Source organism: Dendrobates tinctorius, unplaced genomic scaffold (assembly GCF_039654945.1).
Source record: "Dendrobates tinctorius isolate UK_male_01 unplaced genomic scaffold, ASM3965494v1 ptg000011l, whole genome shotgun sequence".
Lineage (NCBI taxonomy): Eukaryota > Metazoa > Chordata > Amphibia > Anura > Dendrobatidae > Dendrobates > Dendrobates tinctorius.
In genome coordinates this window covers 58,916,071-58,929,528 of record NW_027361679.1, presented here as the reverse complement: position 1 = coordinate 58,929,528, position 13,458 = coordinate 58,916,071, and the positions used below count along the sequence as shown (strand labels likewise).

General features: G+C 42.8%; 1 protein-coding gene across 5 annotated transcripts in view; it reads left to right on the top strand.

The window, feature by feature from the left end:
• CENPC (centromere protein C) overlaps positions 1-13,458 on the top strand; it is a 274,172-nt gene that overhangs the window by 175,938 nt on the left and 84,776 nt on the right. For all 5 annotated transcript variants that reach the window (XM_073542563.1, XM_073542570.1, XM_073542556.1 and 2 more), the window contains one exon: positions 5,461-5,543. In XM_073542563.1, coding sequence (XP_073398664.1) covers positions 5,461-5,543 — 83 coding nt within the window. The remainder of the gene's footprint in view (positions 1-5,460; positions 5,544-13,458) is intronic.

Below are 13,458 nucleotides of genomic sequence, written 5' to 3'. Positions count from 1 at the left end.
ATCCGGCGTGTTTCGGATGTGGCCCAGGCTCACACCGGAAATGGAGGGGTGAAATGGACACAGTTCCATACAAGGCAATGGTGTGTGCTGCAGAACGACCTGGAACTTCAGGGACAGTTAGAGCGGATGCTTATCCTCCTGGACTCTGTACTTCAGTAACTCAGGTGGTGGTTACAGATGGTCATCTCCGAGAGGAGTACCCTGGACATACACAGCCTGCAAGGTAGTCACAATGGACGCCAGTCCCTGGGGGTGGGGAGCTCACCTAGACACGTTATGGCTCCAGGATCCCTGGGCCCAGGAGGAAAGAAATCTATCCTAAAGCGATTGGGAACTTCAGGCCATCGAAAAAGCGTTAAAGGGGTTGTTACCACACTTAAGAGGACAACATGTGAGAGTCCTATCGGACAACCGAACTGCAGTCGCATATGTAAACCACCAGAGGGGCACCCGTTCTTGGTCAGTGATGCAGATAACAAAGAGGATCATGACTCTGGCAGAACACCATTTCCTCTCCTTGTCGGCCCTGCATATCTGAGGTGTAGACAACCTGAAGGCAGATTTTCTGAGCAGGAACCACTTGAAGCAAGGAGAATGGTCCCTAAAAGAGTCCATTTTTCAACAGATAGTGCACATGAAGGGGAAAACCCAGTCTAGATCTCTTTGCCTCAGAGACCAACAGGAAGGTTCAGAAATTCTGTTCCCTAAGTCCAGCAGACATGCCATTGGCAGTAGACGCCTTCAGGATAGAGTGGACATCAGGTCTTCTGTACGCCTTCCCTCCAATATGCCTCATACCAGCGGTTCTGAGGAAGATCAGAGAGGATAGAGCCAGAGTGATTGTGATAGCCCCCTTTTGGCCGAAAAGACCATGGTTCTACTGGCTGAGAGTGATGTCAGTGACTGACCCATGGGTGCTCCCGGAGGACCAGGACCTTCTAACACAGGGGCCCTTAAATCGCCCTCAGAAGTCCGGGCTGCATTTGACAGTCTGGAATTTGAAAGGTCACTACTAGACAAAAAGGGATTTTCAGCGGGGTTAATATCCACCTTACTCAGTAGCAGAAAGCCAGTAACTACCAAAATTTATGGGAGGGTATGGAGAAAATTCTTTTCTGTCTCAGGCCCAATATGAGAAGGGGAAGTCCTGATAGTGGCAATACTGGAATTTCTGCAAAAAGGTTTAGAGTTGGAATATTAAAATTTGTGGCGCTTACGACCTCCCTAAAATCGCTGCACAGCAAGGGTCTATACCAATTAGACCAGTTATAATCTGATAAAATATATTCAAATAGTTCTGCGCAGATTCTAGGTACACTTACTGAATAAAACACTTATGTCCGGATACTAGGTGATCCGTTATTCTAGTCAATGCAAAGTTCCATTACCTTATTGCAGTTCTGTGGTGTTAAGGTCCTGTAGACTTGTTAATGTAATCCAATCCTTGCGGGAAAAAGGCTTCAAAGGCTTCACAATTAGAAGATAATCCTGGTTGTAAATCTGTCAGTCCTGCCCGTTCATGGGTATCGTAGCAGCGATGTCCCGGCCGGTAACAACTCTGATTAATATCCTGCGGTACTGAGAGGAGCGCGTGTGAGCGCATGTACCGAGTGCAGGACCTGTGGAGTTTGAGTGACGTCCTCAGCACGTGATTATTTCGTGTTCAGAGTGTGCACACTAATTCACAACGGAGAAAGACAAGAACCATTTCCTACGCGTTTTGGAAAATACATTGTTTTCCTTCATTATCTTTCTCCATGTTGCGTTTGGAGACCCCCTAATGTGGCTGAACAGTGTAAACCCCTCAATTCTAACTCCAATCCTAACACCAACACACCCCTAACCCTAATTGCAACCCTAACCACAAACCTAACCCCAACATACACCTAATCCTAATCTCAACCCTAATCCCAACCCTAATCCCAACCCTAATTCTATCCCTAACCCTAGCCCAACTCGCTTTAGCCTAACTCTAACCCTAATGGAAAAATGAAAATTAATATATTTTCTTTATTTCATTATTTTTCCCTAACTAAGGGGGTGATAAAGGAGGGGTTTATTTACATTTATTTTTTTTATTTTGATCACTGTGATAGACCCGATCACAGTGCCCAAAATGAACCAATATGAAAAATCTTCCTATTATTGCCGGGTGCCGGTACGCAGATCTCGGCAGGCACAGTGCGCATGCACCTGACATTTTCTTCCTGGAAGAAGATGGCTGCGCACGTCGGGGGAAGCAGGAGGGCCAAGGAGCATCAGGGACCCTATTTCTCTCTCCTCTGATGTGTGATCACATCAGAGGAGAGAGAAATTAAATGGCACATCGGACTTTTTTTTCCGGTCGACGTTATACGGTTAATAACGGCGATCCGTAAAAACCGACCGGCAGCCAAGACCCTGGAGAAAATCTGACTTTGGGGGGCGCTATACACTTTTTACACAGCACTGTGGTTTAAGTACCCTTAACTACCGCCGTTAAAAGGCGTATTGGGGGTTAAGGGGTTAATGTATTTTTTTTCACTGACATGCCACAGCATTTCAGAGTAAAACATACACAGCTGAAATCATGCAGACAGTGTCTGCTACATGCTGCCCAATCCATGGACCGTATGTATCAGCTGTCAGCATTTCCTTAAGGCCCCTTTCACACGTCAGTGTGGTGACAGTTTCCTTATGTACCAGAGACACTGACACAAGTAGACCCATTCAAGTGAATGGGTCTATGTACTTGTCTGTGTTTTGACGTACCGTGTGTCTGTGTGCAAAACATGCAGACATGTCTGTTTTCACATGGACACATGGACCGCAAAACGTGCCGCACATGGAGAACAGTGCACACAGTCCTCCGTGTGCATGGATGGCTGCCGGGGAAGAAGCAGCTACTGTAAGCTGCTGTCCCCTGGAGGCTGGTGCTGAAGCCGGCTGTCATTCTCCCTGCTCTGCCTGCGAGCAGAGGAGAACGTTGAGCGGTATATTAAAGTCCGAACTGCAGAAGATATTACCCTCATCATCCAACACCAGCTGTCGTTCAGACTTTAATATATATATACAGTGGGGAAAAAAAGTATTTAGTCAGTCAGCAATAGTGCAAGCTCCACCACTTAAAAAGATGAGAGGCGTCTGTAATTTACATCATAGGTAGACCTCAACTATGGGAGACAAACTGAGAAAAAAAAATCCAGAAAATCACATTGTCTGTTTTGTTTTCATTTTATTTGCATATTATGGTGGAAAATAAGTATTTGGTCAGAAAGAAAATTTCATCTCAATACTTTGTGATATATCCTTTGTTGGCAATGACAGAGGTCAAACGTTTTCTGTAAGTCTTCACAAGGTTGCCACACACTGTTGTTGGTATGTTGGCCCATTCCTCCATGCAGATCTCCTCTAGAGCAGTGATGTTTTTGGCTTTTCGCTTGGCAACACGGACTTTCAACTCCCTCCAAAGGTTTTCTATAGGGTTGAGATCTGGAGACTGGCTAGGCCACTCCAGGACCTTGAAATGCTTCTTACGAAGCCACTCCTTCGTTGCCCTGGCGGTGTGCTTTGGATCATTGTCATGTTGAAAGACCCAGCCACGTTTCATCTTCAATGCCCTTGCTGATGGAAGGAGGTTTGCACTCAAAATCTCACGATACATGGCCCCATTCATTCTTTCATGTACCCGGATCAGTCGTCCTGGCCCCTTTGCAGAGAAACAGCCCCAAAGCATGATTTTTCCACCACCATGCTTTACAGTAGGTATGGTGTTTGATGGATGCAACTCAGTATTCTTTTTCCTCCAAACACGACAAGTTGTGTTTCTACCAAACAGTTCCAGTTTGGTTTCATCAGACCATAGGACATTCTCCCAAAACTCCTCTGGATCATCCAAATGCTCTCTAGCAAACTTCAGACGGGCCCGGACATGTACAGGCTTAAGCAGTGGGACAAGTCTGGCACTGAAGGATCTGAGTCCATGGTGGCGTAGTGTGTTACTTATGGTAGGCCTTGTTACATTGGTCCCAGCTCTCTGCAGTTCATTCACTAGGTCCCCCCCGCGTGGTTCTGGGATTTTTGCTCACCGTTCTTGTGATCATTCTGACCCCACGGGGTGGGATTTTGCGTGGAGCACCAGATCGAGGGAGATTATCAGTGGTCTTGTATGTCTTCCATTTTCTAATTATTGCTCCCACAGTTGATTTCTTCACTCCAAGCTGGTTGGCTATTGCAGATTCAGTCTTCCCAGCCTGGTGCAGGGCTACAATTTTGTTTCTGGTGTTCCTTGACAGCTCTTTGGTCTTCACCATAGTGGAGTTTGGAGTCAGACTGTTTGAGGGTGTGCACAGGTGTCTTTTTATACTGATAACAAGTTTAAACAGGTGCCATTACTACAGGTAATGAGTGGAGGAAAGAGGAGACTCTTAAAGAAGAAGTTACAGGTCTGTGAGAGCCAGAAATCTTGATTGCTTGTTTCTGACCAAATACTTATTTTCCACCATAATATGCAAATAAAATGAAAAAAAAACAGACAATGTGATTTTCTGGATTTTTTTTTCTCAGTTTGTCTCCCATAGTTGAGGTCTACCTATGATGTAAATTACAGACGCCTCTCATCTTTTTAAGTGGTGGAACTTGCACTATTGCTGACTGACTAAATACTTTTTTTCCCCACTGTATATAATATTTTGAATAATTGATTAAAGGTTATGTTTTAATATTTGGGGACCCCTCCAGGCTATATTCGTTTGAGAGAATGACCTCTGATGACGTAGTGGTCACGCAACCATGACGTCACAAAGGTCATTCTCGCAAAGCACGTCTGGGAACGGAACTTGACAGCAGCGCCGTTGAGAATCGGGATCGCCGCTGAGATCGGGGGCCGCCAGAAGGTGAGTATATCCATATTTTTTTTAATCTTTTTTATTATTTTTAACATTCTATCTTTATTGATGCTGCATAGGCAGCATCAATAGTAAAAAGTTGATCACACTTGTCAAGCACTATGCTTGACAAATGTGACCAACCTGTCGATCACTTTTCCAAGCAATGCTTCAAATTGCTTGGAAAAGCGCTAGCATTCTGCAAGCTAAAAACGCTTTCTGCAAGCGTTTTACCCGTGGCAGGGAGTTGCGGAAATGCTGCTGACAATTCCGCAGCATTTCCGAAACGTGGGCACATAGCCTTATACTATATCGCCTCCATTCGTCAACTTTCCAATTTGGGTGACAAGAGGACTAGCCTCCCTGACCCTCTCCCCTCATGGTCCTGCACTTCCATGCAACAATCCTCCCCTAGCATACTCTTTTGCACATTATCAATGAATCAATGGTTTTATAACATAAAAATGTTCTTTAAATGATTTTATTGGACATATCTAGATGTTAGTGGGGTCATGACTGCATGATGTAAATTTTTGTCTTTTATTGATGTACAAATGTTTTAACTTTTTGACCTTTTTTGTGTATGTTTCTACAGTAAAAGTGGACCTGTTGTACGCCAAAGAGCACTTCGATCTACTGCGGCAATAAAACCGGTTGCTTGTGATTTGGATCCTCTGGGTATGATTAAATGTGACTTTATTTTTTAATGACCTAATACAGAAAAATGTAGGTTTTTAAAGTATGTGCATAGCTATATTAACATTGACATGAAGATCTCAGTTATTATACCAATTAATAACAAATCTGCCTTTAGATTTCACAATGCAAACCTATTCAGGCAGTCCCCGAGTCACAAGCTAGATGTGTTCTGTAGCTGTGTTCCTAACCTGTGTATGCATGTAAGTTCAAACAGGGCCATGAGGAAAAAAAACATAATACTCAGCTGACAGCTGCTCGTCACTTGCAATATGGTCTTCTTCATTCTGTTTTCAGTAGAGATGAGCTAACCTTTCAAGGTTCGGTTTGATTTGCCAAACGATTAGACTTTCGCCGAACATGTTTGTTGGACAGTTTGACAAACGTTCCAGAAAGCCATTAGATTCAGTGGGAGGCCAAATCAAACGTCCCAAACAGCTAACATTAGGGGTAGACACCAGGAAAACTGGCATCAATTGACCCACAGTAGAAATATACAAATTGCACAGTAGCAGTCAGCCATGGGCATGCATGGAGGTATCAATGTCGGTCTGGCCAAGCATTTACAGCTTGTATTTGAAGTTTTAATGAGGACCTGGTGGTTAAGGGAGCGGTGTAAGGCTATGTGCACACGTTGGGTATTTGCTTGCAGAAAGTTCTGCAAGAATTCTGCATCTATTCGAAGGAAAAACGCAACGGCAAAGACGCGCTTTTTTGTATGTGCTTTTGTACAACATTTAAGTCTTTTTTGAGCTAAATAAAGATATTTAAAAAAAAAGTTTTGTGATTTAATTTCTTGGTTCAACACCACCTTTTTCATGCTTATGCAGTGGCATCAGGGTAATGGGATCAGGGCTTGGTGTCTGCAGCTGTCATTGACACCTATCCCTAGGCTTAGTAAGGAAAAGGTGTCAGCCCAACACCCTCATTACTAAGCCGTTAAGTAAACACGAACACACACACACATTGTCACCAGCCTATGTTGGAGCGTTAACAGAATAAACATACATAGGCTGTAACCAAACAGCAACTGTTAATTTTAAAGAAAAAAAATTGCGTGGGATCCCGCGTAATTTTAATAACCAACAGATGAAAAGCCAATGGCTGATATTAATATTCTGGGAAGCAGCCAATAAAGGTTCCCAGGCTGTTAGTGTCAGATCACAGCTGTTTGCTTAGCGTTTACTGGCTAGTTTACAGAGAAACACCAGAAAAAAATTGACATGGGGCTGATCGCAGCCAGGTGTCAGCTGATTATCACAGCTGACACCCGACACTGTCAGGGGCGGTCACCCGACACTGTCAGGGGCGGTCACGGACCTCCCCCGGCACGTTAACCCTGGCATACTGCGAGCAAACATGATCGCAGTGTACCGGGGGATTAGGGAAGCATAGGCAGGGAGGGGGCTCCCTGCTTGCTTCCCTGAGACCCCCGGAGTAGTGCGGTGTGCTGCACTGTCCGAGGGTCTCCTTCCCTGCAGGCCCCCCGATCCAAGATGACCACGGGGGCCTGCAAGGAGACGGCTTCCTCAGTACCTGCAGAGAGCAGGCACGGAGGAAGCCTATGCAGTGCTGTCCAAACTGTCAGATCAGCGATCTGACACATTACAGTAATGGGACAATAAAATAAAGTGAAAAAAAATACATGTAAAAATAATTTATAAAAAATCCCTAAATAAATTTAAAAAAAAATATTCCCTAATAAATTCATTTTTGGAAATAAAATAAAACAATAAAAGTACACATATTTAGTATCGCCGCATCCGTAACGACCCGCCCTATAAAACTGTCCCACTAGTTAGCCCCTTTAGTGAACCCCTTAAAAAATAAAAAAAAAACAAAGCAAAAATCAATGCTTTATCATACTGCCGAACAAAAAGTGCAATAACGCGCGATCAAAAAGACGGATGTAAATAAGCATGGTACCGCTGAAAACGTTATCTTGTCTCGCAAAAAACGAGCCACCACACAGCTTCATCAGCAAAAAAATAAAAGTTATAGCTCGCAGAATAAAGCGATGCAAAAATAATTTTTTATATAAAATTGTTTTCATTGCATAAAAGCGCCAAAACCTAAAAAAAGACATAAGTGAGGTATCTCTGTAATCGTACTGACCCGAAGAATAAAACCGCTTTATCAATTTTACCACACGTGGAATGGTGTTAAATGTACCCTCCAAAAGAAAATCATGAAATGCTAGTTTTTGTTCATTCTGCGTCCCAAAAATCAGAATAAAAGGCAATCAAAAAATGTCACATGCCCGAAAATGGTACCAATAAAAACAATAAGACCTCACATGACTCGGTGGGTCAAAATACGGAAAAATTATAGCTCTCAAAATGTGGTGATGCAAAATCTATTTTTACAATAAAAGGCATCTTTTAGCGTATGACAACTGCCAAACATAAAAACCCGCTAAAAATAGTAAATAAAACCCCCTTTATCACCCCCTTAGTGAAAAATAATAAAATAATTTTTTTTTTTATGTATTTCCATTTTCCCGTTAGGGTTAGAGCTGAGGTTAGGGTTAGAGCTGAGATTAGGATTAGGGGTGTGTTGAGGTTAGGGTTGGAGTCAGAATTGGGGAGTTTCCACTGTTGGGGCACATCAGGTGCTCTCCAAACGCAACATGGCGTCTGATCTCAATTCCAGACAATTCTGCGTTGAAAAAGTCAAATGGTGCTCCTTCCCTTCCTGGCTCTGCCATGCACCCAAACAGTGGTTTACCCCCACATATGGGGTATCAGCCTACTCGGGACAAATTGCACAACAACTTTTGCGGTCCAATTTCCCCTGTTACCCTTGGGAAAATAAAAAATTGGGGACAAAAAAATCATTTTTGTGGGGAAAAAAAATGATTTTTTTTATTTGTATAGCTCTACATTATAAACTTCTGTGAAGCACTTGGGGGTTCAAAGTGCTCACCACACATTTAGATAAGTTCCTTGAGGGGGTCTAGTTTCCAAATTCGGGTCACTTGTGGGGGTTTCAACAGTTTTAAGCACATCAGAGGCTCTCCAAACGCGACATGACTCCTGCAGACCATTCCATCAAAGTCTGCATTCCAAAACATCAGTACTTCCCTTCCAAGCCTCGACGTGTGCCCATACAGTAGTTTTCTTCCACATATGGCTTATCCGTGTACTCTGGACAACAACTTTTGGGGTCCAATTTCTCCTGTTACCCTTGGGAAAATAAAAAAATTGGGGACTAAAAGTGTCAGGAACACCGCACTGAACTTGCTCACTGAGCCAGTGCGCGTGTCCTGAGTAAAGCGAACTGTGCTCAAAGATACCTGTGCAGCGGGCAGCAGCCGAGTAGGTGCATACTTCAGAACAGCAGGACCTGAAGCACGTGACTGCTGGGGGTGTGGCCTAAACTCCAGAGAGCTAGGTGCTGCAAGAGAACTCCTAGCAGGGTAACTGCGAGACAAAGTTACCAAGGGGCATAGACAGGGAGGATAGTCAGGACGTAGCCAATGAGTCATACACAGAGATAGCTGCAGTGTACAAGAGGGGCGAGCAGAGAGTTGTCAGATCACAGGCAACGAGTCATACACAGAGAGGGTAGCGCAGTACAGAATCAACAGGCAAACTCACAACGGGGAACAGAATCGGGTCAGAACCATATAAACAAGCTATAACAAAGCACAGGCACACGGAGGTCACCACACTCAGGCAAAAGTATAACTGACAGGGATTGGAGCTTCCCAGGGGTTTAAGAAGCTCTCCCAGAACCAAAAAGAGGCCACAATCATTAACCCGAGGTGTGCAGGTCAAAACCTGCACTGAGCTCCAGACATTAACCCCTGACGTGCAGCTCAAAAACCTGCACTGGGATCATGACAAAAAGATCATGTTTGTGGAAAAAATATGATTTTTTTTTTTATTTTCACGCCCAGGCGTTATAAACGTCTGTGAAGCACTTGGGGGTTCAAAGTACTCACCACACATCTAGATAAGTTCCTTGGGGGTTCTAGTTTCCAAAATGGGGTCACTTGTGAGGGGTTTCCACAGTTTAGGCACATCAGGGGCTTTCCAAACGCGGCATGGCATCCAATCTCAATTCCAGCCAAAAAAGTCAAATGGCGCTGCCCTTCCGAGCTCTGCCGTGGGCCCAAATAGTAGTTTTACTCCCACATGTGGGATATTGACATACTCAGGACAAATTGCACAATAACTTTTGGGGTCCTGTTACCCTTGGGAAAATAAAAATTGGGGGTTAAAAGATCATTTTTGTGGAAAAAATGATTTTTTAATTGTACGGCTGTGCGTTATAAAATTTTGTGAAGCCCTTGGGGGTTCAAAGTTCTCACAACATATCTAGAGAAGTTCCTTGGGGGTCCAGTTTCCAAAATAAGGTCACTTGTGGGGGGGTTTACACTGCTTAGGCACATCAGGGGCTCTCTAAACGTGACATGGTGTCACATCTGAATTCCAGCCAATTTTGCAGTGAAAAAGTCTAACGGCGCTTCCTTTCTGAACTCTGCCATGCGCCAAAACAGTAGTTCACCCCCACATATCAGGTATCAACGTACTGAGGACAAATTGCACAATAACTTTTGCAGTCCAATTTCTCCTCTTACCCTTGGTAAAATAAAAAAATTGGACCTGAAGTAATTTTTTTGTGAAAAAAAGTTAAATGTTCATTTTTTTTTTAAACATTCAAAAAATTCCTGTGAAGCATTTGAAGGGTTAAACTTCTTGAATGTGGTTTTGAGCACCTTGAGGGGTGCAATTTTAGAATGGTGTCACTTTTGGGTATTTTCTATCATATAGACCCCTCCAAGTGACTTCCAATGTGATGTGGTCCCTAAAAGTAAAATGGTGTTGTAAAAATGAGAAATCACTAGTCAACTTTTAACCCTCATAACTTCCTAAAAATTGTTTGCTCCCAAACTGTGCTGATGTAAAGTAAACATGTGGGAAATGTTATTTATTAAGTTAAGTTTTTTGTGTGCCATATCTCTGTGATTTAAGGGCATAAAAATTCAAAGTTGGAAAATTGCGAAATTTTCAAAGTTTTCGCCAAATTTCAGTTTTTTGTCACAAATAAATGTAAGTTAAATCAATGAAATTTTACCACTAACATGAAGTACAATATGTCACGAGAAAACATGGTCAAAATCACTGGGATCCATGGAAGCGTTCCAGAGTTATTACTTCATAAAGGGACAGTGGTCAGAATTGTAAAAGTTGGCCCGATCATGAACGTGCAACCCACCCATGGGGGGTAAAGGGGTTAAAAGACAAAAAATAAACAATGGATATCTCCAACTGGTCAATGAAAAAAAAACAATCAAAGTGCCAGAATTACATTTATTCAGTCCCTTCACTACCACAAAATTGCAGCAAAAATTAATTATAACATAGTTATTTACCCTGAATAGTATTACTAAAATGTTTGATCCATGCATACAACAAGCCCTCACATGGCTCAATCGACCAGGAAATAAAACTGTTATGATGTTATGTGTCTCAAAACATGGCGACACAAGTGATACTTTTTTCCGTGCTCGTACACACATGTATATTTGGTAGCACCATAATCATACTGACCTGGAGAATTATATTGCCAAGTCATTTTTACAGCACAATGAATTGCAATTGAGCTGAGAAATAAAATGTTATGGCCCTTTGAAGAAGGGGAGGAAAACCAAAAATGGAAAAGGCCATGTCTGGAAGATGGTGTTGATTCTAGAATTATCTAGCCATTCTGAGATCTATTATGTATATGCAGCAGCTAGGTGGGAAAATTTTCCTAAGGGATTATATAACGTTTCTTACATGGAATTATCAAAATAAGTAAAACGGTATCAACTGGTTTAAGAGATTTAATATTTTTTTAATTTAATTAAAGGGAATCTGTAATGAGGTTAATGCTATGTAATCTCAAGACAGCAGGCGAGATATACAGTAGGCTTAGTCGTAGGCGTAGCCCCCGTCAGACACAGCGAGATCGCTAGCAAGATCGCTGCTGAGTCACAAGTTTTGTGACTCAACAGCGATCTCACGAGCGATCTTGCTGTGTGTGACACGTATCAGCAACCGGCCCCCGCCGGGTATTGCTGATCGTTCTCTAATGTCCAGGACATTTTTTTGATTGTTGGTCTCCCGCTGGCCAGCGCGCATCACTGCATGTGCCAGCGGGAGACCATCGATCAGCGAGCTCCCAGCGCTCTAAGCAGATGCTGGGGAGCTGGTATCAAGGTAAACAGCGGGTTTCTAAGTGCCACGCGGTGCTTGGAAACCCGCTGTGTACCTTGGATACCAGCGTGCTCTCGCTTGGAGCTGGTATCCAAGGTAAACAGCGGGTTTCTAAGCGCCGCACGCGCGCGATACCTGTGTCGTCGCTGGTCCTGATTGCTGGTGAGATCTGCCTCTTTGACCGCTCACCAGCGATCATGTAGCGACACACCAGCGATCCTGACCAGGTCATAATGTTGTCGGGATCGCTGGTGCGTCGCTATATGTGACGGGGGGCTTAAAACACAAAATTCAATGGTCTGTCTTTTATTACCATGTGTGGTGTTGTTTACTTAGTGTAGGTTTTATCACTTTGTTGCTAGCATTGCTGGCTTGCATTAGTCCTACCTGTCTTTCTTCTCTTGTTATAAGCAGCTCACTGTCTATGGATATTGTATATACTGAGCCTGGTGTGGGTGGGGTTAGCTTTTTTCAGCGCTGCTGCTTTCTACACCAAAAAGCTCTGATTGTTTCATATTTAAAAAAAACACCACTTTATTTTTGCATGGCTGTTTAACTAGTCCAATTTAGCAACTGTACACACCATAACAATACTACTGGCTTCTGCTCCATCTCCCTTTTCATGCGTGTACATATGTAGCAACATCGTTTTGTTTTGTTTTTTTGTTAAGGAGGGTGGGGGGATTTAAGCAAAGTGTGTATGAGAACATTTTGCATACCGTAATTGTTTAACCTGTCCAGTTTGGTAACGATACTTCTCACAACTATATTGTCGGCTGGTGCTGCTTTTGAAAGCTGTGTATCTACCTCCTGACATCTGTTGCATCTACCTCCTGACATCTGTTGTATCATAGTTCTTTTTGTGCAGGGGCAATTAATTTGCAAAGGTCTGAAAACACAAATTAATACACCAAATTGAGACATTTAATTTTTGTGTGCAGATCTGTGTTGGCACACATGTTTAAATTGTCAAATTGTAGACACGTACACACCAGATTGATATTACCGGCAGATTATTTTTACATTAACCTTGTGGTAATGAGATATCCAACCATGGATTAAACATATAATAGGTCAAAAATACAAGTTTGAGGATAAGTGTTATAAATTTTGTTAATGTTATAATTGTATCCAAAAAGTATAGTAAATTTAAAAGTGGCACTATCAACAAACCACAGGAAAAAATAGGTGGGAGCTGATGGCAGCAGTGCTATCCCGACAGTAGCAGTACTGAAGGCAGTTTACAAGTGTCATTTTTTTCTGCCTCTAGCAAGCATATTAGAGTGAAGAAAGCGAAGGGTGTAATTAAGTAAAATAGCGCACAAAATTTCTGTTATAGCAGGATGATGACGCCTGCAGTGACAGCAAATTTGAGTCAGTGTTCTGTACAGTCAACCTCCCCTGCCATCAGTGCACATAATTTTTTATATAATCTACTTTTATTTCTGTCAGACTCCTTTAACAATTCAGCCCCTTAGTGGGGACTAAGGAATATATTTCTCAAGAGCAACTTTTTTGTTGGTCTTTTGGATGAAAAGGATTGTTAGCCTTTGTACTCAGATGAAATTTTGAAGAAGTAAATAGAATACATAATTTAAATGCTTAGCTGTCATGGCAGGGGCACTGGCACACTGTGTCAGGGCAACTTTAGAGGTAGGAATTGGTGTGGGAAATGTCCGAAGTCCCAACAT